The sequence below is a fragment of the Oreochromis aureus genome, linkage group 5 (assembly GCF_013358895.1).
Source record: "Oreochromis aureus strain Israel breed Guangdong linkage group 5, ZZ_aureus, whole genome shotgun sequence".
Taxonomy (NCBI): Eukaryota; Metazoa; Chordata; class Actinopteri; order Cichliformes; family Cichlidae; genus Oreochromis; species Oreochromis aureus.
Window position 1 is genome coordinate 11248005 of NC_052946.1, and position 27724 is coordinate 11275728.

Sequence of the window (27724 nt, forward strand, 5' to 3'; positions counted from 1 at the left end):
GTCATTTAATTTTAACCAAAATTATGTCACTGGTATTTGCAGTGGCCTAATTGTTCTTTCGAGGTTTAAGTGCTGCTGAATTAGCCTACTTTACCTTGCAGGCTTCATCCCACATGGATGACCTTCTTTTTTTCCTATATTACCGAGGTCTGTAGCACCTCCCTCCCACACAACACGAAGCCCACGCCACGTTTTCAAACATGCAGGCAGCTTTTGAGCCGCTATGCCTCACTGAGCCATAGGAGAGCTCAGTGGGAGTGGCATGTGATGATCACTGGCAGGTATAGGTGCCTGCATTCCTACAGAGGGCACCTTTACTGAACATGAACGCACAGACTGAAATAGCACATCTTCACATGAGAAAGCCTATAAGCAGTCCAGCGCTGAGGTTTGAGTTTAGCACACCAACCAGTGGTAAGACAATACTAAAATTATCACATGTAAATGGCACTACCCACTCATTATTGGCTGCATCTGATGGTGATAAATGAACACATCCACAAACACAATGTACTGTTTGTTCAACACAGAGACCACACAAAGCAAATGTTAAAGCGACTGTTCGTCTCACCAACAAATGGAGGAATCTCTGTATGCATGTGCGCATCATATCTTTGTGTTGATCATACTTGCTGATGAAGTTCATTGTGAAGTTCGAGATCGGTTGGATGTAGTTCTTCTGTTCTGTTCTGTATGCTCTTATGTGCGATTTCACCAAATGGACATACAGAGATTCCTTGATGTGTTAGCGAGAGTCCGTGGGGACATTATGTTCTTTTGCAGCATAGCCCTGACTGAGTATATGGGCTATATGTACAGAGCTGCACGTTGTCCTCATGTCATTCCTCTAGGCTTAAAAAAACCTAGTGAGGAAATGTAAAACCTCACATTATCAGGTTGTTTTTTTTAACTTGGACGAAGTCTGAGTAGCTCTGACCCTCAGCCAGAAATTCAAACAAACTCGCAACACAGTTCACACAAACATGAGCGCGAAAGAAAAACTCAACGTTTTACATTCATTCTTTTAATTCACCGTTTTGTGACACATTCACATAAAAACACTGTGGAGAAAAGTTCTAAAGATATTCTTGGTCTACATATAATATATATTTTCACTTGTTAACATTCACTAATGCATTATTAGTGTGATAAATCACACGGCCTCTGCAATGAATGATAGTGTTAGAGCAGTGGACACAAGCAGGTAAAGTATAATCCCAGCAAGCTGTCAGGACCCGGCTGTGGTGACCGTTACACTCCTGACAACCTCTGGGAGGAGCTGGGACCGCATGTCTGGGTGCAATGACACAGGGGCGAGGCAGCTGGATCACTCCTCTGCTCTAGGAAAGTCGTTTTATAACCGCACACAACCAAGTAACTTCTGTTTCATCATGTGGGCAGTATTTACATCATTTACATGAATTTTCTTCTAAACAGCTTTACATATAAAATGCAGTCTAAGACTATAGACCTGGAATAGACACAGTATCTGTGAATGATGATCTGTGTCTTTTCTTTCCCATCACGAGTCACATGAGAAGATTTCTCATGCTAACAGTGAATGCGAATCTACAGCCAGCGGCCAGTTAACTTAGTTTAGCATAACAAGTGGAAACAGGGGGAGACAGCTAGACTGCAATACAAAATAATATATTACACCATTTGCTATAAACTGGGGGGGCAAAAGTGTTGCATTTATATCAAGGAGTGTTGCGAAATCTTATGTAAGCGCTTTAATATCTTAACACACGATACACTCACATTAAAGCAAAACTTGATTTACTAATTTACACTTTTAACTGTCCTCTGACTTGTTCTTTATTGTCTCTCCCCAGGCTGACCCTGAAAAGTTCAAAGTTCATCAGCTGTCACTGAGCCTTCCATTTAAGTATCTGACATGCTCCCTTTTTTTGTTCCGAATGCACAGTATACCATTTAGCGGAACTTTTAAGGCAGAGATAATATTAAATACATTCAAAGAATTTATGTTTGAAGTGTATCGACATTTTTTTTTAAAGCCTTGGAGGCTTTAAGTGGGAGAAGGCAGATCATATCTTCTGCTGGCTAAACACATTCTTTGGAGCGGTTATGTAAGCACCACTATGAGGATGCTCTATTATTCAGCTCCATATGTAAATAGACTTCAGTGATTCACAGAGTGCAAACTATGTACATTGTGTGTTGAATGATTCTCTGCAGAGGCTGTGAGCGCCACAGTGATTGTGACACCCTGCTTCCACTGCAGCCTGCGCTGAGGTGAGAGTGTAGCAGGTGTTTGCTGCTGGTGGTTACATTTAAACATCTCCCCAAGGTGAAAATGTGATTTGCACATTTCTCACACCGCCTTCTCGCACCGGTGAGCTTCATTATGGAGCCTGACCTGCATGTTTCAGTCTCACAGGGCTTCTCCCAGGCAGCGTTCGGTACCTTCGCTCGCTTCTAGACGCACCTGCCTGCTGGTCTTTCGGTTCTCCACCCAGGAGTTGTGTATAACAGTCCCACCTGGCGAAGGGTCTACCTGGAGCAGGGACACCACCCTCTTTTTAACCTTGGCGCGAAGGGCGCGGCGCAGTTTCTGTCGGGTGAAAGCGTACAGCAGCGGGTGGGAGACGGTGGTCCCGTAAGCCAGAGCGAGGAACCAGAGGCGTAGGCTGACGAGGACGTCGCTGGGGCCGATGCCCAGGATTAGGACGTTGGTCACTGAGAGGGGAGCCCAGCAGCCCAGAAAGGTCGAAATGATGATGAGGGACATCTTAAAGACACGTCTCTGACGCTCTCGACGATCTCGATGTCGTCTCACTGCCCGCCGCAGGGCGATGATGGCCGACACGGAAGCCTGAACGCCCACTGTGGCTGGCATGGGGGTGGCAGCGCCCGTGTCAGAGCTGACGAGCGGAGCAGAGGAGGACAGGGCATGGGGGGAGGTAGCTGTCGGGGTTGGGGATGGGATGAGGGGAGGGTGGCTGAGCTGTTTGGTATTATCTGTAGTGCACTGTTCTCCTCCTAACTCCCCACCATCAGTCATAAGCCCCGGCTTCTGCTTTTTTTGTCTCTTGTGGCGCCCCCTGCAGGAGGGGCCCCTGAACCGCTGGCCCTTTTTCATGTGGGAGCCAATGCGGATGTTTAAAGCCCTCAGTATTCTGGAGTAGGTAAACAACATGACTGCCACAGTGGTGAAGAAGATGGGCACTTGGAGGATAAGATGGTAATACCTACCGCGGCCGGTGTGAAAGCCCTGACCACCAACACATAGTACGGTCCGGTTACGCCATGCTGGCGCCACGGTGGCACTAATGTCATACGAGGACAAAGGCAAGGATTTCTCCAGCCCCGTCTCCCCTGTTTCTTCTTCAGTGGACCACTGCAACTCCAAGAATGGGATAAAAAACACAGCGACCGAGGTGATCCAGACGGCGATCAGCAGCAACGCCGCCCTGTGTGTCGTCAGCAGCCTGTTGGCCGGTCGTACCGAGATGTCGTATCGGTCCAAGCTGATAACCAGGATGTTGATGGCTGTGGCGATGCTGGCAAATGTGACACAGGCCTCGTGGAAGCAGCACACCAAGGCCAGGTTGGGTCCCGGAGGCAGAAGAACAACAACCAGAGTGAGGGGCACACACAGCACGCACACCGCCACATCCAGCACGTGGAGGTTGACGGTCACCATGTTGCTCACAGAGTCCACTAAATTGGATTGGGAGCAGTAGAGCACCAGCACAGTCAGGTTGCTGCTGAATCCCAACACCAGCTCCAGCATGAGGAAGGCGGTGAGCGACACCTGGAAGCCCAGCGAGTACGGAGGGTACCAGGACGCAGGGGTGCTGAAAGAGCCGCCTCCTCCTCGCTCTTGAAGGACTCCGAGTCCCTCCAGCCCAGCCGCTGTCCGAGCCCCATCAGTAGTGGCCGGGCCTGAGGTGTAGCTGCCAGTCTCCATGACGACCTCTCAGTCTTCATATATTGTATCTGTCACACTGCTGATGAGCTCCCATGATGCACCCGGCCGATCCTCCATGATACAGGGATGAATAACAGCTCTGTGACAGCGCTGCGGAGAAGGGAACACAATGCAGACAGATGAGAAATGAACTGTGCAGGAGAAAATCAAAACACATTATTCTCTCTCATAGCATGACAGAGATCACAACATAACTTTGGATAAAAACAGAGATCATAACTTATCCATGTTTACCAAAAGAAGAATTCTTTCTGTCTGTCTAACACATTTGCATGCATTAACTCCAGCATCTGCAGATTGAGCAGGTGCTGCATTATGCATCAATCCATCCTTCATTCTGTCTCCTATCAGTATTACCATTCTGACTCAGCCACAGCTTGAGATGTGAACACAAGCTGCCAGAACAGCAGTCCGCCGCAACAGGCCATCGCTAATGTGTACTGGAGCTCTGGGGAATGACCCAAATTGAATGGAGCTAAATAATCAGACCTGCAAGCAATCAACTGTTCTCAGTGGATCAGTAAATACAACACACTCAGCAGGTTACACAAAATTGGTTATGATCTTTTCTCTGCCAGCTGTAACAGACCACATAATGCATTTAAAATAGCTCTGGCACCAAAGGGGCATATTTATTGGAAAGTGTTGGTAAGCCTTTGCCAGCTGACAAGCATACATACAGACATACACATAGCATTGATGCCAACATCAGGGTGTAATTTGAAGAGTTACACTACTTCCCTTAAAGTACTGTAAAAACCCAAAGGAATGACTGTAAAATACTCCAGACATAACCAATCATAACCAATCATAACGCAGACCTTTAATGCGATCACTTTTAAAACAGAAACTGGTCATTTTAGGGCCAGGGCAAAGGCGGGTAGAGCTGCCTTTCCTAAATACCCTAAATTTATTATGTGCCTAGTGTTCATGATTGTAGTGATAGAACAACGTGAGTCCGAAAGATGACAAGGAAATCCACTTATGTAACGCTTTTAAAACCTTATTCTCAGGGCAAAGCCAGCAACTTTTTAAGCCTGTTATATGAGATTTGACGGGTGATCCTGCCGATGTGGATAAACGCTAAAATGACAGCTCAAATAATTGCCCTGATGGATTGGAAAAATGTTAGACAAAGAGTAAGAATTATACTGACACAGACTAAAACTAAAGAAACTATTTGTGTTTTCCTTTTTTCTGAAGAACAGTTTTTACTTCACCTAACTAAAAATGAGTTTTCCAGCGCACCATATTAAAGAGTTAACTATAGTTAACCTCTGTGTGCCCACAGACACAGCCTATCCTTACTGATAAACACCAGCAGTATGTCATTGTTACATCGACAGCTACAAGATTAAAGTCAGTGTGTAAAACACAGCCGCTCATCACTGATTGTGGGGGGGGCGGAAACTAATTGCACCTGCGGGAAATCAACTGAACGAGTGAAATCCCGGCTTCGTATGTCTCTAAATTGCTATCTGAATGAATATCTTGGCATCAGGTGCTCAAAACATTTCATGACTAGCCTCCGAGTCGAGAGCACGGGAAACTGACTCCAGCACAACAAGTCGAGCCTGAAATATCAACCTCCGCTCTGGTAACAAGGCATTCAGCTGAGTGATAGACTCATTTTCTCCTCACCTCCGTTACCGCGGAAACCACACTACAAGGAACTACATTAATGAGGGCACAGGTACCCCGGCGCTGAAGTGCGGGACACTGAGCAGTAGAGTAGCAGTAGTCAGAACATCTCTCAGCTACAAATCGGAGACCTTGAAACGCGCCGCATTCCTGCGGAAAAGACAGAGGTCGTGATAAGTGTCGTGATGGGGCTTCCTGCTCTCTGCTCAGCTTTGAGCCAACAGTGCCAGCAGCGGTAAAACCCTTGTGCTACAGATGTTTTGAATAACATGTCTTATAATCCATGTCACAATGACTCTGTTGACTTTCGTGCGTTCCCTTTTTTCCCTTGGCAATACAAACAACTCAGTGTGGAAGGAAATCAAAGTCCCACGAGATTTCGAGATTGTGATTAAACTCTTTTAATTTATATAAGCAAATTCTACGAAATCTAAGTTATGGCAGCACTGACTAAGCCAGAAAGGATGCAGATTCCCGCATCAACTTTCGACTGTAAAAGTGTCCCTCGAGGACGCAGTGACAGATAAAAAGGATGAAACTGTTGGGGTCAAGGGTTCGGGTTTTTCCTTTAATTTGTCTCCTGTCTGTTCTTCGTGGGGATTTAAGGAGAAATTAAAGAGGGGCCACTGGGGAAAGAACTAAACATGGGTTTGGTGGGGGAAAAAATAAACAACAACAAAAACTGAGTGAAGAACTGATGGTGTGCAAGAGTGCAGACTCTCGCAGCAACTTTGCTGGACTCGCATTGGAGGTTTCCAGCTGGCCTGATCGTCCACAGACTGTCTGATTGTAGCAAGGGGAAGGTATGAATCCATTTAAATGAATTCATACCTTTAAAAGTGTGCGTGCACTGAGAGACAGATTACAGCAAACGCCTGAGTGAGGGAAGGAAGTAGAAAAGAAGGGTGAACCAGACGCAGCGGTAAACAAGATGTCCCAGGGAGCAGAGGTGGCAGTCTTACATCAGCCTTCCTCTAACTGCTGCTGGTTTCCTGGTTGCATCCAGTCCCCAAAAGACTGCTTCAGTCCCCAAAGACTCCACTCATGATTGCCTGAGTGAAAAGCTGCGTGATGACTGCACGGGTTAGACGCTCAGCACAGGAAAGGTGTAGATATTACAGAGCGTAAAATTACAGCAGAAAATCAACCTGCTTGAAAGGCTTTTCTGTGGGGACTGTTATCACAGGCTTTATAGTGTTCTGCTTTAAAAGAACTGTGGCTCTGGGGGGATTTTCAAACTGTGCTCTTTTGTCTTACTGTAAAGGTATGTTTTATAGTTAAATATGATTCATCACTCTATATGTTAAAAGGCTCAGTTTCAAAGGGCATTTGTGTGATGCAGACAAAATCAATCAGTATGCTCCTCCTGCTTGAACCAAAGTGACTCATGTCTGACCCTGGAGAACGACGCGCGGTTTCACACTGCTCTTTATTCACAAGCTGCTTATTAACAATTTGCTTCCTCTTTGAAAAATGCCAATCAGAATGAGAATGAGTCAAATTTGGCGTTCGTTGCTTGAATTCAGAAACCAGCACTGCCGCGCTTTGTCCCTATCCCTTTGTTAGAGGAAAGCAAGTGTGAAACCAGGTGCATTTCTTAAGATGCTTTGCTAATTAACTTGCACACCGGGGAGTTCTCCAGGTAACTGTGAATGTATGTGTGTGTGTGTGTGTGTGTGTGTGTGTGTGTGTGTGTGTGTGTCCATTTTCTGGCTCTGCAACAATATAATAATAAGGCAGTATTCTCACTCAGGCCCCGGCACGCTGAGAGCCAGGAAAAGGCCACATCGAGGTGCTAGATTTGATAAGTGGCTGGGCTACCTCGGCAACACCTTTTCCCTTCAAACCTGGGACAGGCTAATGAGGTTCAGCTTGATCGCAGTGACACATTTTCAGCTGAACTCTACAGGTAGTGCTGAGAACTGTGACATTGCGCTCTGTGTGTTCTCTAAAGTTGTAAATTGAGCCAAGGCTATTCCAGTGAAAAGATGACTGGTATTTCAATCTGCTGTAGTTTATATTTTTAAAATGATGTCATGTTGCGGGACATTTCCATCACTTCATGTGCAGGCATGGAAAGCCCAAGGCAAGGACGGCGGTTTCAGAGTTAGCCAGACACACTCTGGATTTCTGGTTGGCAATTGTTTTGGCCAGAAGAGGCACAGTAAATTCCCATCCTTCCTCATGGAATGTTGGATGCATGTGAAGTGAGCTATGTCCTAACACTTTGGGTAAAATAAAGAAGACTATAATGTGGTGAGCTGAATTTTACTTCCTGCAGTTAGAGCCTGGAAAGCAGTTTCTTCCTGGGTACTGATTGGTTACCTGGGAGTGGTTATCTTCCTGTCAAACTCTTGGCAAAAAAATCAAATGAAGGCTGCTTAAATATTCCTAAGTATTTGTCAAAAATGATACCCTAAAATACATGGCGTTAGATTCAGTTTCCAAAATCCTGGATGCTACATCAGAACTACTTTCATAGGACTTAAAAGGGTAACTAATCAGATGTACTCAATTAACTGATCATCAGTAAGTGTGAGCACCTCTATAAAAGCAGATGTTTTGGCAATTTGCTGGTCTGGAGGATCCAGGTGTCCCAGCAAGGTCAGATTGCAGTTTCTCTAAACAGTGCCAAATTACAAAAGAAACTAAATGTTACAAATCTCAGAATCTGTAGACTTACAGTAAAATTAACATTCTGTACATATTACAGCAGCTCTGCGCCACAATAAAAGCATCTCATCAGGCCAACCCGCACCCCAGACTTCTCACCCAATGAAAACATTTACTACATGAAACCAAAAATCTAACTGCTAAATAGCTAACCAGGTAGATATCAGATAAGAATGAGTGGTTTGGTTCCCAAAGAGAAAGTGAATGAACACAGCCAACTTTTTGTTGTTTTGTTTTTTGGTTGTTGTTGTTGTTTGTTTTTTTAAACTCAAAATAAGCATATATTTTTCAAGACTTTCACAATAAAAGCCTTAGTCCAACTGTATAGTGTAGTCTTTAGTTCATAAAAATGACTGTGTGATGTTTTCTGTTAATTTTTTTATGTCATGACCACATACAAGTAATATAAATATTTCTTTATATTTTTTTTATATATATTTATATATTTTTTCCTGTTATTTTAACAAAAGCCTTCAACGTAATCACACAAACAATAGACAACAGCCCCAAACACAGGGGGAAAAATAGCAATCTGACTGATATATCTTTGTTCTGATTTTGTCATTATTGTTTTATTTTGAAAATAAATAGTTTTTCCAAAATGCAATTTTTAAAAAAAGGATTGCTGTGTTTTTTTGTTTGTGTGCAGTCATTTTGAGAAATGTAGGAAATGGACAAATTTTAAGCAACACTTCAGCACAAAACCTCTAATCATCAGACAATAATCTGTCAGTATAATGAATATATTTCTAACAGTGCATCAAAGCCTCAGCGGGCAGGTGAATTTGCAAAGCCATGCACCACGTTCAGAGCTAATGCTTTCCACACAGATCTAAGCGATGCCTTGCAACCTCTTCCCCTCTGGTGTGGGAAACCAGACAGTGTGTGAAAGACACTATATGGCATGTATAATTAAACAGCTAGGCACATCAGCAATTCCCAGAAGCAGCAGGACAAAGATTAAAAAGATGAAAGTTAATCTTGCTTTTCCTCTGAGACAAGCTGATGTAACAGGTTTTCAAAGTGGCACGGCTAGTGAGAACAGAGGAAGAAACATACATGAATGGGAAATGCACTGGATCTTTTTTTTTTTTTTTTTTTTTTTTTTTTTTTTTTTTAAAATGGGAATTCTGCAGAAAATGATGTTTTTATGAATACATAAGAAGGTTAGTGGCACTGAATACATTACTCTTATGACCCCAGTGGCAGCCTAAGCAGAAGCAAACACCACTGGATGATAAGCATGGATGTACTGCAAGAGGAAAACTCAAAGGGAGAAATCTAAAAATAGCAGCAGCCATGAAAGCAGTCTAGAGACACACAGAAAGATGGCCTTGAAGGGGAGGTTAGAAGAAATTAAAATTAGATCTTGGATTTTTCTTCATCCCTTTCACACGTATGTGGAGCCACAGGAAGTCAGCTCTTATTGTGACAGCATGATGAGCCCTGCCATGAAGGGTTAGAGAATTTACATGTGCTATTTTATACAATTGCAACCATGATCGTTTCCTATAAACAGTCCATCAAGTCCACAGGAGAGTCAAACCCAGGGACACTGGTTGACATTGCTTGGTTTGATTTGTGCTACCCTGAAGTTCATGCAACGTCCCCTCTGAGGGATTTATGCATGCACCACAGCCGGGCTCATAGATGACATTTCACAGTGTAATGTGTTTCTAAGAGCTCATGTGTTTCACATGTTTCTGTGAGATTGGGCTTAGCTGAAAAGCACTCATGCACATGCTCCTTAGGATGAAGACTGTAGCTGCTGTACTCAGGTGCAAGCTATTTCTTTAGTTTAAACACTAACCAAAGCGCATGCTACCCGATGCATGTATTCCTAATTGGTGGTTAAAACCACACGCTAAAATTAAGGAGAATCTCAACATATCATACCCCCTCCCTGAGCCTGGTTCTGCCGGAGGTTTCTTCCTGTTAAAAGGGAGTTTTTCCTTCCCACTGTCGCCAAAGTGCTTGCTCATAGGGGGTCATATGATTGTTGGGTTTTTCTCTGTATTTATTATTGTGCTATCTACTGTACAATATAAAGCGCCTTGAGGCGACTTTTGTTGTGATTTGGCGCTATATAAATAAAATTGAATTGAATTGAATTGAACTCAGGCTGGCTATTGGAAACATTTAAAACAGCCTGATGTTGTACACAATCTCCAACATTAGGGATTGATGTGTAGGCTGCTCTACATCTTAAAAACTTTTACTCAGCTTCTAGCTCAAAAAAAGTGTTTTTCCTTCTCTAAATTATAAAGTTATGCAAGATACCTGAAAATCTAATCAGATTAGAAATTCCAACAAAGAAAAGCGCGAGGAGAGGATAAAGTTTCTGCCTGTGCTGCTGTTGAGTGAGTCAGTGTGGCAGCAGGACAGAAAAAGTCGCATTAAAATAAAAGGATAATGTGATCAGTATGTGCAGCGTGAATGTAATCATGTTACATTTAAGCTTTGCAATCACTGCATTGGGAAAATCATAAAATCTAGCTTCTAGGAATCTGATCATTCAACCTTTTGTAAAAAAAAAAAAAAAAAAAAAAAAAGGATGAAAGGCAGCTTAATCACAAGAATGCCACCAACAAGCTGGAAGAGCTCTGATTCTCACAAGACATTACAAAGGAAAGCAGCGCAGAAGAAGAAGAAGAGCAGGAATGACAGCACTGAAGTCTACAGTGAGGGGGTGAAGAACAACACAAAAAGGCTGAAGCTAGCATGAGAACACAGAACATATACGTTCAGACGGTATAATAAACACCCACCAGCACGATGTGTGTGTGAGAGTGTGTGTATGTGCACCATGTAGACTCCTGTTGAGACATCAAGCTCTCTCTCTAGTCACCACCAATCACACACACACACAGTTTTACAACAGGACGCCTGCTGAGCCGACAGTAAGTGGTCTCGGAGAAATAGGTGAAAGAAGAGAAGATGAAAGTCCAGACTGTCTCACAGTGGTGCAAATGTTTGGCATTATTTGTGTGCCAGCAGATGAAACGTTAATAAATCCAAACTGAAGTCTAGATCCTTGAGTGAATCTGTCCTTAAACTTAGATTAAAATATGGTTTCAAAAGTCTAGTTCTTATTTTATGTTGCTGATCACATTATACAATATTCTCTTTTGACAGTCAACTAAAATGTTTTAATTTTTAGTTTAGTTTGAGTTGTTCTGTACATCTCCATCATACCTCACGTGTAGATATGACAGCATGAACACTGCACAATACAACTTCTATGAGTTCATTTTATAAAACCATTCCTACTCAAGATCCACTTATTCTGAATATCTCAACTGCATCACATACATCACAACAATGGTTACAGTGGAAAGGGGAGGAAGCATCAGCAAGAAAAATGTTTTGTGATGAATCATCAATACAATTTTACTAATACGACCTAAAACATCCTCTGATGTTTTTGTCCTTCCACAACATTTCTTTAGGATTAAGATCAGGACTTTTTCTTAGCCACCACAAAACATCATCTTTATTCTTCTTTGTCCATTCTTTGCACAGCAACTTATATGTTTTGCATCACTGTCTTGCTGCATGCATACTCTCTCTTAAATATTTCAGTTCATCTTGTTTGTGTATTTTAGTGTATTTCGCTCTAACAGTGTCTGTGAACCTCGTTAAGAGCCATCGAAATGTGACCAAACCATGATACCATCACCACCATGTTTCACAGATTGGATCATGTTCAGCTGCTTTCTCCTTGCAGCCCTGTCAGGCACACAATTGTTAATTGTTCTGATGGTGGACTCATAAACCTGAACGTTAGTCAATGTGAGAGAGACCTTCCATTGATTAGACCTCCGCGACTATTAAATGCCCCGCTCCTGAACTGATCTCTGTTGGCTGATCACTCCTGTGGAGGGTAACAAAGTCTTCAGTTTCCTTCATTTGTCTGTCAGTGGATTGGTGGAGTCCAGACTCTTCAGAGATGCGTCTCCAGCCCGACGATCATCAGCATCTTACATTTGTTCGTACCGTTATTCACTTCCTCAGGAGTTGTGGAGATCTGACTTTTGACAGATTCCTATTATTTTGAATAAAAACACAGCTAATCACTATTCCACTGAATGATATTTGACCGTGACTCCACCTACAAAATAACTGCTAATTTTGGGGGTCACTATCTGTGCATCCGCTTATGTTCATTAGAGACCCCTCAGACTTTGATAAATGTGGCATTTCTTTTTCTGGTGACTTGAAAATGAAATGACATGAAAATTCAAGTTGGTGTCAAAATAAATTTAAACTGTAGGAATCAAAACTAGCTGATTTCTACTTGCTTGCACTTGAACAGGATACAAAACAATACAAAAGGGAACCAAACAATTTATACTGTGCATAAAGAAACCCTTTACAACATAATATTGTAAGTACTGTAGTGTCTCACCACAGTTTTCAAGCACCGAGGGGCAAAGTAAATGGTCTGCGTCCGTTTGATTGCTTTATTGATCGACTGTCTGGGCTTTTTATAATCTTTAATTTATGACCGCTGTTTAAGTTGCATCCATTTTTTTTCTATGGTAGATTATAGCTATATTTTTCCTCATGTCATAAATATTTCCATTCATTTCATAATGCAGCTGAAAAAAAGACTAGAAAAAAAAAAAGCAATCGGGAAGGCATGAAATATGTAGAACTCCAGAGAATGCTTCAAGAGAGATATGGGGAGTATAATCAAGCAATTTCAGACTTTTTTTTTCTAAGAGTAATCTTTAATGCATTCATTTCTTTAAATGATGGCTGGGAAGAGTGGAGGAGTTAACTTGCACACACACTGTGAGTGCACCTATTGCCATTTCAGTTACAGACCATCAAACAACTTGGTATTGGGGAAACAAATCCATTATTCAGGCAGACTTCCCAGATGGCAGAGGGGTAATTCAGGTTTGAGCAAAGCATCCTACTGAGGGCCTTTATGTTGTCCTGTTACCTGAATAATTCATTGCAGTGCCAAAATATGGACCTGAAATAGCCAGCCATAGAAAACCTAAGCTGAGGGAAGAGGCAGAACAGGTGAGGAGAGAAGATGTGTGTTGTGAATGAGAGATATGGGACAAATAGCTTCCTAGTGAAAGCTCATAAGGTTATTTAACTTGGCAAAAGAGCCAGTTAGAAGACAATTTATCAATTTGGTGAGATGGCAACATAGACAGACACACACACATGGACACACACACACTTTCTGCCTTCATGTGTTCGGCAGGATTTGCTTTCTCTCCTTCATGTTCACAATCAAAGCCGTTCACAGCAGAACACAGGGACCATATGGTGGAGACAAAGCTCGGACCAAACACTTTCATCAGACTTCTCCCTTTTTCTCTCTTTACTTTCCTCCACCTCCACACTGTTGTCACCAGCCCCCTCCTTTCTCTGTTACTCCTCATCTCGCCTGCTGCATCTAGTTTCATTTTCAAAGTCGTCCTTTGTCCTCTGCACATCTTTTTTTTCTTGTTTTTGTTCTTTGACAAAGTGTTGCTCACGATTAACCACTGAGACAGAAGCTGCATGACGCAGCCCGCAGATTGCACGAGTATCAAGTTATTTATTTGACTTTATAATGGCAGACAGCAAGTCTGACTCCGCCCAGAGCAAATTTAAATTGTTTGTCTTCTGCGCCTCTGAAAATAAATACATCTGGACCACTAACTGCAGCTAATAGGTTTTCCTTTTTCCATCATCAATTTTCAGATTGTTTTCTTGACTGTTCATTCAATCTAAAAATATTTTTAAAGGCAGACTTGCAATCACATCTTTTTCAGACATTTAACCACAGAAAAACTAAGACATTTATTTTGCCTAAAATGTTTTAAATTGCTGATACTTAACCAAAATAAAGTGCAGGGAGAAGTCTCTTTTAAATTGGTGCATATGAGGCCAAAATATAGATTTTGTGGTAACTTACCCTTATGAATAAAAAAGGTGAAGTAGGTATGGTCAGTAATAACTGGAGGCTGGCGGGCTGTGAGATTACGACTTGGGCATGTCCCCAAGGCCGTTGGAGCACACAGCAAAACACAAACTGTTAAGCATCGCAGGCATACACACAATCCAAACAGACAGCCACACTTTGATGCGCGCGGTGAAATGTTTCCAGCGGACCGCGTTGAGGACTCCCTCAGGAGCGTGGGAGAAAACACAGAGCTTCGGAGCCCGTAACTGTGTCAAGCACCCACTCCCACACACAGCCGGAGGTTCTAATAAAACCCAGATTCCTCTGCTAAATCGATATTTCGTGAAGCACTTTGTGCCAAAAAGCGCGCGGAGCGATGCGCAACAGCATCTTTAATCACACACGAACTCTGCATACAAAGCTGCATATAGCCCAATCAACACATTAAGTTAGATGCAATCGGCGCTATGTGCAGTCATAATAGTTCATAAACATCAGGTTCTAAATTTGCGTTTAACATACGCTGCGTAAAAGTTAAACTTAAGCATTTTCAAAAACTTAAGCAGGTGTTTTAATATGTGAAATCTATCCATACTAATCAACAGACCTTTAATTAGTAACTTCTAATAATGGATGGTGGTTACTTGCACGTCAAATACTTGCCAAGTGCTGCGCATTATATACTGAAATGTCTCCGTCAGATTCATTGATACGTGGATAAACTCGCTTTCGGTTTTTTTTTGTTTTTTTTTAAATGCGTTATTTATTTATTGCCAATTAGCACTCTTACCTTTCAGAACATTGGGCTCAACGATCCATTCCTTCACCGTGAGTGTGCTGATGAGAAGCGTCCCTTCTGTCCAGTGGTGTGTACGAGCCGAGCGCATGCTCAGCGGTAGCAGCTCCAGGAGGGAGTGCTAACAGCAACACAGCCTAGGACAGACAGACGGCTGCAGCTCATCCCCCTGCTGGATCCACAGAGGACTCTGCTGTCTGGATGACTTCAGCTGACTGGGTGAAGGAGGCGGGATCATCACGACCAAACACACTTACAAAGTTAAATGACTAATATTTGAAAATGTAGTTGTAGGGGTATTTAAGGAACAGCTTTGAAGCCTGAGCTAGATTAGTATGAGCATGTTTTTGAGCAAGAAGCTGCTAAAAAAAAAAAGTTTGAATAACTTTTTTTTTAAAAGTTTGAATAACTTTTTTTTACGTCGGTAGCATGGCGATCCAATTATTTTCTTTGAATCAGATTACACAATACAGCTATAATTTTACAATCAAACCTGGTCAAGGTCAACTAATAGTAAAGCAACACATGACCAGTTATTTTTACTGGTGCACCTGTGCATAAAAACCCTTTTCAATGCAGACAAGCTCCACAGCCCGAAAGAGCTAACACAAGCCAAAGCCATCAACATTGATTGAATCCTTGCTATTTTAAACACACACACACACTTGGGTGGTGCCTCCTTGTTTCCAGACAATGATTGTGGGACAGCAGGACACACAGAAAGTACCTCATGCCTCATTTCACTGCAAAGAATTTGGAAGAAATGGCCATTGTTCATATTTGCGCTGTGTATACACAAATCTGTGCAAGTAGTTCATGAATTTATAGGTGAGACATGGACTGAATATCAAGTGACCAAGTTATTTTCTGTAGATAATTTCAAAGCAAAAAGGAATCTTATAGATAACGCTGCGCGAAACGACCAGTCGCACTCAGTTTATCAGGTTATGCAAGACAGCCACTTAGGCTAAAATCGGTCCTGCTTTTGCCACCGCCTTCCTCAACAAGATGGCACAAGTGGCACTTCTGCTGCCAGCTGAAAACATCTTTCTCTGTAATGGTTTGCTTCCGTCCCCTCACCCCATGCAGCTGCTAGCTGTTTCCCTTTTGCTCTGGTTTTCTGAGACAGAGGCAGGCTGCAGCTGACAGGACACTGCAGCCCAGGGGACAATTAGGGAAGCGTGGGAGAGACAGCTGGACCTGTTGCTAGTTCTGTGACCCCACTCACTCACTCTCACTCACATAAACACACACACCCCCTCTAAAGTGTCTTGTGGGTTTGCTGCATTCACATCTAAATGAACTTTCAGGAATGGCAAAATAAAAACAGTTGCTTTTATTTATTATATCATCATAGGAAAAAGTTGCACAATAGTGAGTAAAAGTGATTTCAGATGAATAAATTGTGGCATTGTTTTATACATACATAAGATGCAAACAAATGTAACAGCAAAAAAAACAAAAAAACAAACAGTGACAATGAAAAGAGATTGCTGAATTTATGATGTTGCCAAACTGCACTGGAAACTATGAGATGATGAAACGGACTGCATGCTTCATCTGTGACAACTACATTGTGATGTACATATAAGAGTGGGTAAGAGCTCAACCTCACCACTGTCAGTCTATCATAAGTAAGAAATCTTTCCAAGCAGCATGTTCTGCAGCTGTCTGATCCTGCCTTCCTGTGGCAGCGCCAGGCTCTTCTCCGCTCGCTCCTCCTCTTCCAGCAGCTGCTCGATGTAGCAGGAGGAGCCCAGCAGGATGTGGCCTGTGGCCTGCATGGAGAAGATGGTCCATCGCAGAGCCTCCCTGGAATCAGACACATGAGAACGAGAGGGAGGATGGTCATAAATAGCCAGTTCCCCTTTACAGCGACATGAGTGGAAACCAATAGGCCCACAGAAACAGCCTGCATGTAACGAGATATTAGTATCAGTCTGGTATAATTCAGACAAGTCACAACACAAGAAAGAGAGAGTCTTGATAGTCATGACCTCAGATGCTCACTTCTGACATCAACTGCATTTCATAAAACCAATATCCACGACCTTTTAAACCACATATCCTGCAATAGGAGCATCGCATTTGACAAGTCTGCAAAATGTAATCCTCTCAACTGAAGCTCCGAGCCAAAGCTGAAAACCAGCAGGTCTCGGCAGCGATGACATAACAAAATTAATCTCAGTAAAATCTAGCCTTTGGTCTTCTAGGGTCTGCGCATTTCACCACCCACACAGGTGTGTACACGCTCAAACCTGAGTGCATCATTTATACACAAGGATCTGCTTTTACTACTTTTATACGAGAAGCACAGCCGGGAAAAAAAAGACAAAATTCTCAAAAGATAATTGTGCTAATTTATGCATTCGGAATTCATTCACACTGATCAGTTTTCAGCTCTAAGTGGATTTAGCTATCACTACAAACAATATGTTTCAGTAAAGATGCCACAGAGATGCTCTGAAAAAACAAAACAATCAGTTACATAATAGTTCAACACAAAAATATCAGAATATTTTGGCAGCCTCCATCACTCACTTTAGCATCTTTTTGGCAGCATAACAGCGCAGGTCATAGGACACAGTATAAACACCATACAGTGTTGCTTTCACATTCAGGCAGCCAATGAAATCTTTGGGGTTGTTCTTGTAGAGGTCAAAGGTCAGCTTGGCCACATCCCTCCGCTGCTGTTGCTGCCTGCAGTCACTAAGGCGATCTCTATAGGTGTTGTACTGTGGGGCGACAGGATGAGGGATATGAGTCAGGACAAATGGGCACAAATCAGCGCTCAACTCCACTGGCACACACTTGAACTACACACTGATGGCGCTCCTGCCAGCGATGACGTGAGTAGCAAATGACAATGAGAAAAGGTCAATGAGGGGTCGTTGCAGAAAACATTTGGGAAGGGGTCCAAATTAATGCATGTATCACTTTATGTGAAAGTTAATTGCTTTTGGGTGAATGTTACTTCAATCTTAACGAACCCCTCATGTCCAATTAGTATCACACCCCTGTCTTCCATTTTTCTCAAAAATATTGAGAGGGGAGAAACTAATGTGAGGTTCACTCTGCGTTCTGCCTTTGCTCAACAAATGGCATGTTGCCCTTCCATTTAATTTGATGGATAAAATATTTAACTGGATAGCCAATGTATCACAGCACAGACTGGTCCATATTCATGGCTGCTGCATTATGCCTTCCTATCAGTCTACATCAAAGAATCACTGGCTATCAATATGTTAATATTTGTGCGGCCACAATGAAGTAAAATTGCTGGCCAAAAGTGCCATCTAGTGGTTAATCAAAACTACATACAGGATGTGGGCTCCACTTCTGTCCCTTCTCCAGAGCCATTAGAACAGCATTTTCTGGGAGCGTTTGAAAGAATTCCTCTGTGTCCACACCAGTGCCATCTTCATCCAGCACCAACGCACTGATGCACAGTATACTCAATGAGTCACTGGCCTGAGAGAGAGTAGAGATGAGGAAAAAACAAAATAAATGCATACACTGACCCCATCACATGAAAATATGCCGCAAACCATAAAGCGGTTATTACACAGCTGTTCTGAAACATTTATTTTGGGAGCAGTCTCTTCTGTGATGACCCCATTGTTAAGGCAATGTCTGAATGGCTTGATGAGTAATGAAAACGCTATGAATCATATATGATAACCTTCTAAACCCAGCTCAACACCTATGGGAGACTTTACACCATTCTGTCAGACGGCACTCTCCACAGCCATCATTAAGAAGCCGCTTCAGGGAGCCTGTATTTCATCCCTTTACCAAAAGGTACAAGGAGCACTCAATTAATGCCAAGGCATACTGAAGCCATTCAGATCTTGCTAAGACACTTTAGGCTTTATTAAATTTGGCCTTTTTATAAATATACCATTATTATAGTCTGACATCAGCCCTTTTTCTTGTTACATTTCACTTACATGAGCTCGAAACACACTCAACCACTTCAGATGGTGCAGCAACAAGTGGCAAACCTTTGTCTAATTTCAATGGTCAATACACACCACAGAATTTCCCCCCGCTTCCTCTGTTTTTAGTCCAAATGCTTTGTGACCACCGTACCATGATTATTAGCTGCTGACCAAGTCCCCCCGACACACACACACAGCATTTTTACACCTCACATCTTTCTCTCACCTTATTTGTCAGGTCTTCTAGCGTGTCTGCCATTATACCCTTTTTCACACTGCGGTCAGCGTTCAGGACCCTGAAAGGCTTTGGTCGAGGAACTCGACCCGACAGGAGCTGCTGGGTCATGGAGGCACTAGCTGACATGCTCGCTGTTACACACCTGAGAAAAAGGTGTAAGACGTCAGGTCATCAGCTCATATATAAAAAAAAAAAAAGCAGCAAAAGCGCTAAGGGTGACAACCATCACAAAGCACTTACTTGGAGAGGTTAGATGGCGTGAAAAGGCTGAGTGACCTCATAGCATAATCCATATGAGAACAACTCGACCTGCAATTGTAAGTATGATCAGTGTGGCAGCTAAGCTTCATGTGAAAAATAACAAATCAGGAGACAGCAGCAGCTTTGAGTGCGTTTTGCAGTTTAAAACAGAAAATACCAGCAATAAATTTAGGAAAACAATTACAGCAAATTCTGGAAGTGGAGGCCATTTTTGGCAGTCAGTCTTACACATTTATAAATATAACTTGTATGATTAACATTCCTTCAATTTCATGATTATGTCCCAAGAAAAAGAAAAGACAAGAAACAATCAAGAATATTAACTATCTTAAAGTTTAGGAAACTCGAGACTTCTCCCAACCCTGTCTGAATATAATCCTTATGCTGATTGTTTTTGTTCCCGAAGCGCTGCTCCCAGCAGTGTGGACCACAAAAGCCTCTGAAATAAAGTACACGCTCCTCTCTTGTTGCCGTTTCTTGCAACACTTGGTCACTGACCTTTGTGCTGATGACTGTTGATCTGGTTGCAAGTCGTCAGCTTTATTGAGAAATCCTGCATAAACACTCCCACTGGCCCTGGATTCTAATTTGTTATAATAACCCAGTATCTTAAAGAAAGTTCAGCTAAAATTAAAAATACACAGCTGCATGAAGAATCAGGCAGTGTGTTCAGCAGAGCAGCACTAACCCAATTCTAACCAACTCAACTGCTTAGTGGCTTCAAAATTGAATTGAATCTGTGAGGCTCCAAAGCGGTTGAGGTGATCTGAGGAAAAATGTTATTTAGGGGAATGTACGCTTTAATTACAGCATGATGTTATAATGCTGGAGGACATGAGAACACATGCACTTTTCACAAATTAGGTCATAGTTCATTGCTCAGCATACGCTGCATCTGACACTAGAGGATTGGCTCACGCTGACGAGGTGTGTGCGTACCGGCAGGTGTTACCACACTGGGCTACACGTCATTGTCTGACATCACCTGTGCGCACCAAAAGAAAATCCTAAAAGTCAAGCAGTAGGAAAAAGCAGCAGATACATTTCTATGTACTCGTTTATGGCTCAATCCAGCTAAAACGGATGTTTACACGAATGAAAGTCGCTAAGAATTTAAAATACATGAATTAAAGGACACTGGAGTTCACATATTATACATGGGAGATGAGGCTGTTCAATATGACACTGAACAGCCTCATTTAGCCATTTCTAAACTAGGCTTTCTCGCCCGTGAATAAAGTGTACACCGTCACAAATAAAGACAATGGCTCCACAAAAAGAAGAAAAATAAAGAAAATGCTCATGAAAGTTCACAATTTATATTAAATCTGTTCGTAGTAATTAAAACAAATCACAGCGAAGCAAAATCCTTAGATGAACCCTTACGTTTGTCGTGTTCGTCCAGTGAAGCGCCTTCCCGCTAGCTTGCTGAACCGCTAATTAATACCACCTGCTAACGGCTGTAATTAAAGCCTGCGCCATTTTGAATGTATCTGTCTTTATTTTAGGTTAGTGTCGTTCTTTTTGTAAAACAACATGCTCTCCAGTGGGCATACTGATTACTTGTGAAAACACCTATTCATCCAAAATGTTAAAATGGCACCTCCAAGGCTAGTGGATAAAGATCAATTAATTACGAAAGTAAAAAACGCAAAGAGGACATCTTGTGGATGAGCAAGGAACTGCAGGTAGGAACTTTCTGCTGTTACATATGTAACTTTACTGGGCAATTTATACATAATCTATTATATTACAAAATATTTAAATATACAGAAATTAATCTTTAATCTTCAAATGTGACCATCCTGCCAAACATTCAGTTTGGCAGAAATACCACATACAGACCGCATCGTGATAAGATGATGAGATCATTAGCATGCTGGTGCATCTGTGCAGTAATGACTGAACAGTGAAGCTCACTTTCGTTGATTTCTCAAGTGCATCTAGCATGAATCGGCTGCTGCTGTGAGAAAAGCTACAGGAAATGTCAGGAAACTTCCACCATCTCATGGATTACTGACTACCTCACAGACAGGCTGCAGTATGCTGAACAGAGCTCTGTGTGATTTAGCTGATGTGCAGTACAGGAGCTCCACAGGAATCTGTGCTCTCTCCATTCCCGTTCACCTGGTACACCTCAGACTTCCCTTATAACTCCTGGTCATGCTACCTACAGGCAGTACTCTGATGATTCTGCGGTGGTTGGATGTATTAGTGATGGACGGGAGGAATAAACTATTTGTGGGGTGGTCTGTGAGGAATCATCTGTGAAGCAGTGACACCACCAGGATGGTGAAGGACTTCAGAAGGAAGAGGTTGGCTGCACAATCCATTCCCCTCTCTGTTTGTCGTTTACAGGACAGGATCTGGATATGGTGGAGGAGTACAACTGGAAGACCAGCACAGGCTGTATAAACAGGGCATGAGCAGGCTCTATTTCCTACAAAAGCTGAGCTCCTTCAATGTGCAACTGAGTGATGGAGGTTTTCTATCACTCAGTGTCCTTTGCTGTGGTCTGCTCAGGGAGCAGCATCAGAGCTGGTGACACCAACAGTCTGAATAAACTGATTAGGAAGGCTGGCCCTCTGACTGGCTGCAAACTGGACACTTTTATAGCTGTGATGAAGACGAGGCATCTAAAACACCATCATCCGTCATGGATAATCCTGAAAAACCTCTGCATGACTTACTGGACAGGCAGCAGAGCTCCTTCTCTAACAGACTGATTCAGCTCTGCTGTCACAAAGAAACACATGGGAAATCTTTCACACCACACGTTAGCATCCTTCATAACACAATATATCTGTCTGACAAAGAACCATCTGCCAGATTTTTTTCAACAGGTTATTTGGTAAATTCAAAAGAATTTCCCAAATATGCCTCCTCTCACAAGCCTCCTCTCCATCACAACTATAAAAGTGTCCAATTCAAAAGATATGGGATAAACAAAGCATTTCTCATCTCATCATCAGTGGAATAGTGAAAATTTGGAATACTCAAATAATGCTCAGACAGGCAAACACTGTAGGTTTTGTTAGGAGAAAAAATGGTTACTCAGTGACTGAAATGTTCAGTCCAAGTGTATTTCCTGTACTCTTAGCAGCTGTCTCAGCCAATGCGTGCAGCAACTTTGAAGCCAAACTGAAAGGGACAAATAAAGACTGCGGTGTCACAGATGAGAGCGCTCATTACATAAATCAGAGTACACTCCAGTTGCGGTTTATGGTGATAAACTGCCTTGTGATGATGATGTGAGTTTTATTTATTTGAACTTCATAATAAGTTCACATTTTAAGTATGCTTCACCAGACAGTTACGTCAGACTATAGAGCTGTGCCATGGGAAACAAAGCTCCAGCTTAAACACAGAATAAAATTACTGTTTAAAAGCAGAAACACTTGTTTTATTTGTGGTTTACCGCCCGTGGTAACTGCTACAAGAGATGCTTTCAGGCTAAAGGTTTTAAAAAAAACAGAGATAATACTGTTATAATATTCTCATGGCAGTGTAAACAACCCCAAGCTAATTAATGCCAGCTAAGGCAACAATCTAATACTATTGTGTAAATAACTGTCAGAGCATTTATTTTAATTCCAGATAGTTTGTCTGCTGCTCAGCAGGGTATTAGTGGCTTCTTTACTTATATTTATTGTATTATAATCACAGTAACGGAAGTTATTTGTTTCATATAGTTTCTGTTATATCAGCACAATTTTTGAGGTCCAAAAGTGTGAAGATGATATTTAAATCAAGCCAAAGTCATGGTCAGCATAAAACAGAGAAGAAGAAAAAAGCCTCACAGTGTAAATCAGATGAGCAGTTTATTTCACTCTGTTGCTTCACATTTCTTGCTTGGTGTAAGAGCACAGATTAATTATGCCATAGATGTTAGTCTAATCCAGAGCAGATAGGGCTTCAGGCTAAGAATAGCTGTGACTTGTTTGCCAAATGTATTAGTAGTGAACAAAGGTTTTTAGAAAGGGTCTCTTCTTCTTTTCAGAGGTCAATATCCTGCGCGTGTCTTTGTCCTGTTATCACACATCAGCGCCTGCTGTGGGTGACGCAGGCTCATTTGGCTGAGACCCATTCATTTGTGCTTTATGGGCTGCTGATGCTTGTAATTATGGCAAGCGTGCCTGATATCAGTGCAGAAATGAATTAGACTTGAGAAAAAATGGATTATGATATTGGATTTAATTGTATGTTTTCTACGGATTGCATGCAAATACAATAAAACACTTCTCCGAGTCACAGTTTGGGAGCCAGTGGTGAGTAGCTGAGACTAAACACCAGCATCATCTTACATTGTTTGCAGTGTCCTTGTTGTGATTGTTGTTGTTGTTGTTGTTTTTACATCACTGTAGTGATTAATCAGTCCATGGTGTGGTTTGTGTGTGGAATGTAAATGGATTAAATATAAGTACGGTATAAAAGTAAAGCAGATCTAAGCTCTAAAGGACAGATACTGACCGCAATGACTACTTTCACGTGAACTAACATTGTTTCTAACCAGGTGTCAGTGCCGCAATATGTTAGCTCTGTTGTGAAGTGAGATTTCCTCCATCAAGCCTTCAAATTTCTCCGGGGGGCTTTCATTTCCTCTTGCCTATTCGTGCCATCAGCTCTGCATTGGCTGCTGCCTTGGTCCTCATGTCCTGATTCTTGGCCAGGTCTATGAGTACACTGAGGATACTGGTGGGAACATCAAGGGACAGAGCAAAACGGGACCCCTGCTGGGCTCTCTTTGGCACCTGGGAGGCAGGGCGCGGGGCTCGCCTGAGCACGAGATGATGCTGTGATCGGAGCAGTGAGCTCAACGCACCGTTGCGGTTTAAGATGTCGACAGCCAGCATGTCCCTCTCTGTGTCTTCATCGAGTTTGGCAACAGCCAGACTGCTCCTCTGGCTCTGAACACACAAAGGAAGCAGCAGAGCCAGACAGAAGCACGCACGCACACTTCTCATGGTCAGGACTGTCTGCAAGCAGAGAATCAGCTCCATATTACACAACTGTGACAGTGCAAGACTTCAGTGAGTGATCGCATGGAAAGACAACAACATATCCAACTGATGTACAAAATAAAAATAGCTTTTTATTTCTTCCGCAATAAAAAGATGATGAAACACTAAATTCTTTAATACAGTTCTTTGCAAATCATTTTAGATCATCTGAATATTTAGTTTATTAACCTTTCAATCATCCATCCATTTGATCCTCCTGTTATAGTCTGCAGTATTCTCTGATACATGCGTAGATAAATCTTTGCAAATCTCATCAAGAATCAGCCAAAATCAATACTTACTCAGTCACCAATATCAAAAGTTGGTAACTTGACAAAAAGGCACTTCTCCCTCCTCTGTGTTAAAGCCAGCAGCTCTTTTTATGCTCAGATGTCCTATAATCTTGTATTTTCTGTCTCACAGCTTCTGCTTCTTCACCGGAGGAGCAATGTGCACCAAACACGGTCGGATGTTGAACTGGACTTGACGATGAGCCGCTCGTCCTTTGCTTCGTCTTCAACCACTTTAATCCTCGCCGTGACACTGCCCCTTCCCCTCTCTGTTTATCGTTTACATCTCTACACCCCATCGCCCTCCCCTCATTTCATCTCATTTCCTTTGCACTCAGTGCTATCTTATTCTTTCTAAAAATAACACAAAAGTAATCACAATAGCTTGCTTGGAGTGACTTGAAAAGTTGCCCCAATTTGGAGTCAACGCACAGCCCACCTCCACGTCCATTCAGAAGTTAAGCATGGAGACGGTGCGAGAAAACAGTAAAACAGTGGGTGTTGAAATGTCCCATAAATTGTTCATCTTTTCATCTTGCTTGTTAGTTTGTGTTTTGGAAATCATCCGTGCAGACTGGGTGAACATGCAAACATGACAGTGATAAAAACACTGTGGGAGACATGCCCATTTCGGTCTAATTTAACTAAATGTATTTAAGGAGTTTGAAACATTAAGGTGGCTGGGAGCTGGTTTAGATTTACTGAAAACAGTGTGAGTGAGTCTGTTCTGTAACATGCATTAGCTGGGAATCACAGCAACTAAATAAGACATCATCACATGAGGTGAGTGACGTGAATTAATTTTTTTGTGTTTGTTAATACAAATTAACAACACAGAATAAAAGTTAGAGGATTTTCACTGGCTGCCAGTTTTGAAACTTGTTCTTTGACTAATGTCAGTCTTTTCGATCTGACCCTGTGCATGACAGCCGCTCCTTGACGTGTTTTTACGCCTATGCCACAGAAAAAAAAGCATTGTTGACTCTTAGAGGAACATGCTGTGAGAACACATCTTTCTTCCTTTCTACAGAGCACAGAGGAGAAGAGGTGAGTATAAAGAGGTTAGAAGGAGAAGTGACTGCAGACAAAGCCCCGTGGAGAAGAACAAGGAGGAAAAGTCTTACAGGGCCAGGAGGGCAACTCAACAAGACGAAGCCTATCTCGTTTCCTGAGTCACCTCCATTCGGGCCCATCAAAGAACTTACTCTCATCCGACTAATGATATATTACGAGTGCAGCCAGATTACGATTGCTGGGTCCTTGAGAGCCTCAGGCTTACGAGCCGTTTCAGTTACCCACAGGTCACAGTAATGTCACACAGCAACAAACAGATGCACTGAGTTGTACCAGCAGCATTATTCAACATGACACAGAGCAGCACATGAACCTAAGACGATGTCATCTGTGTGATTCGAGATAAAGCATACGTCATAGCAGGTCTTACTTGCCCATTCAACTGGCTAATGACGTAGGCTGTTTACAATGAGCCTGATGCGTATCAGAGAGCACTTTATTCTCCGACTGTTCACCCCGCTTAATATTCATGAAATGTTTAAGTTCTAAAGACATTGTTAATAAAACGCAGCAATTGGTAGCAGTAAGGACAGGCTATTAGAGCACAATTGCAAATCCTTATTCACTGTGGCAAAACTGAAGTAGGTAAACTGTGCTTTGGCCACAGCCACAATTTAAACGTCAAGCCATAGATCACAGATTAACCCAACATATCATCTGAAGTCTGAGCACAGATAATACAAATGGCACATCTGGTTTACGAAGACAACGTGAATGATAATGTGTTCATTAATGTATAAAAAATTTTCAAAAAAGTAAAAAGTGCTATGTTTACAACACTTCAAAAACTGTGACATTTAAGATCTAAAAGTGAAGGTAGTCTAGTAAGCACATCATCAGTGCTTTAAACGTCCAAGAACCTCCAGACAGAATTATTAGCCCCCACACAGCTTTTCCAAACATCCTGGTTTTATTTTGGATGCTTACATTATTTTACTAATTTACTTTACAAAATCTGCCAGGGTCAAAATTATTAGGCCACCCAATGCTAATTGATAATTGTGAATCCTTTTTGATGGATTAAAGCTTGCAGTCACTTGTTGTGAATTTCAACAAGTCTCAAACACGCTTCCTGAGTAATCTCAGCTCATTCTTCGTTAGCCAATCTGTCAAGCTCCTCTAGATTTGATGGTCTTCTAGCGTGGACTTTGCCCTTCAGTTCACCCCACAGATTTTCAGTGGGATTCAAATGAGGCCAGTCAATAACATTCACTTTGGTCTTCTTCAGGAGCATGTCTTGGGTCGTTATTGTGTTGGAAAACAAAACAATGACCAGACTCAGTTTTGTTGTTTACAGCTTGAGATTTTCTTCAAAATCTTCACATACAGTGGCTTGAACTTTTCCACATTTTGTCACATTACAGCCACAAACATGAATCAATTTTATTGGAATTTCACGTGAAAGACCAATACAAAGTGGTGTACACGTGAGAAGTGGGCGAAAATCATACATGATTCAAACATTTTTACAAATAAATAACTGAAAAGTGGGGTGTGCGTAATTATTCAGCCCCCTGAGTCAATACTTTGTAGAACCACCTTTTGCTGCAATTACAGCTGCCAGTCTTTTAGGGTATGTCTCTACCAGCTTTGCACATCTAGAGACTGAAATCCTTGCCCATTCTTCTTTGCAAAACAGCTCCAGCTCAGTCAGATTAGATGGACAGCGTTTGTGAACAGCAGTTTTCAGATCTTGCCACAGATTCTCGATTGGATTTAGATCTGGACTTTGACTGGGCCATTCCAACACATGGATATGTTTGGTTTTAAACCATTCCATTGTTGCCCTGGCTTTATGTTTAGGGTCGTTGTCCTGCTGGAAGGTGAACCTCCGCCCCAGTCTCTGACCAGAGCACCTTCTTCCACATGTTTGCTGTGTCCCCCACATGGCTTGTGGCAAACTGCAAACGGGACTTCTTATGGTTTTCTGTTAACAATGGCTTT

The 27724-nt window shown here is 42.2% G+C and overlaps 3 protein-coding genes across 7 annotated transcripts; all 3 read right to left on the minus strand.

Annotated features, from left to right (window-relative positions):
* Positions 1-1032: 1032 nt before the first annotated feature.
* Positions 1033-15451, minus strand: LOC116330147 (G-protein coupled receptor 22-like). Its single transcript, XM_031752366.2, has 2 exons — positions 14971-15451; positions 1033-4045 (listed from the first exon to the last, which is right to left on the minus strand). The coding sequence occupies exon 2, from the start codon at positions 3932-3934 to the stop codon at positions 2396-2398; it is 1539 nt and encodes a 512-aa protein (XP_031608226.1). The 5' UTR covers positions 3935-4045; positions 14971-15451; the 3' UTR covers positions 1033-2395.
* Positions 15452-16300: 849 nt separating this feature from the next.
* On the minus strand, positions 16301-20934 carry cidec (cell death inducing DFFA like effector c). 5 transcript variants are annotated; one of them, XM_031752436.2, is made up of 6 exons: positions 20803-20934; positions 19396-19464; positions 19144-19297; positions 18298-18447; positions 17518-17711; positions 16301-16788 (listed from the first exon to the last, which is right to left on the minus strand). In XM_031752436.2, the coding sequence occupies exons 2-6, from the start codon at positions 19446-19448 to the stop codon at positions 16605-16607; spliced, it is 735 nt and encodes a 244-aa protein (XP_031608296.1). In that variant the 5' UTR covers positions 19449-19464; positions 20803-20934; the 3' UTR covers positions 16301-16604. The 5 variants fall into 5 exon arrangements, with proteins under 5 accessions (XP_031608296.1, XP_039467703.1, XP_031608300.1 ...); XM_039611769.1 differs by lacking the exon at positions 20803-20934 and adding an exon at positions 20356-20374; XM_031752440.2 differs by lacking the exon at positions 20803-20934 and adding an exon at positions 19778-19924.
* A 2289-nt stretch (positions 20935-23223) lies between these two features.
* On the minus strand, positions 23224-24772 carry LOC116330172 (urocortin-3-like). The gene is made up of 2 exons (XM_039611770.1): positions 24719-24772; positions 23224-24392 (listed from the first exon to the last, which is right to left on the minus strand). Exon 2 carries the CDS (start codon positions 24378-24380, stop codon positions 24009-24011), a length of 372 nt encoding a protein of 123 aa, XP_039467704.1. The 5' UTR covers positions 24381-24392; positions 24719-24772; the 3' UTR covers positions 23224-24008.
* Positions 24773-27724: the final 2952 nt, after the last annotated feature.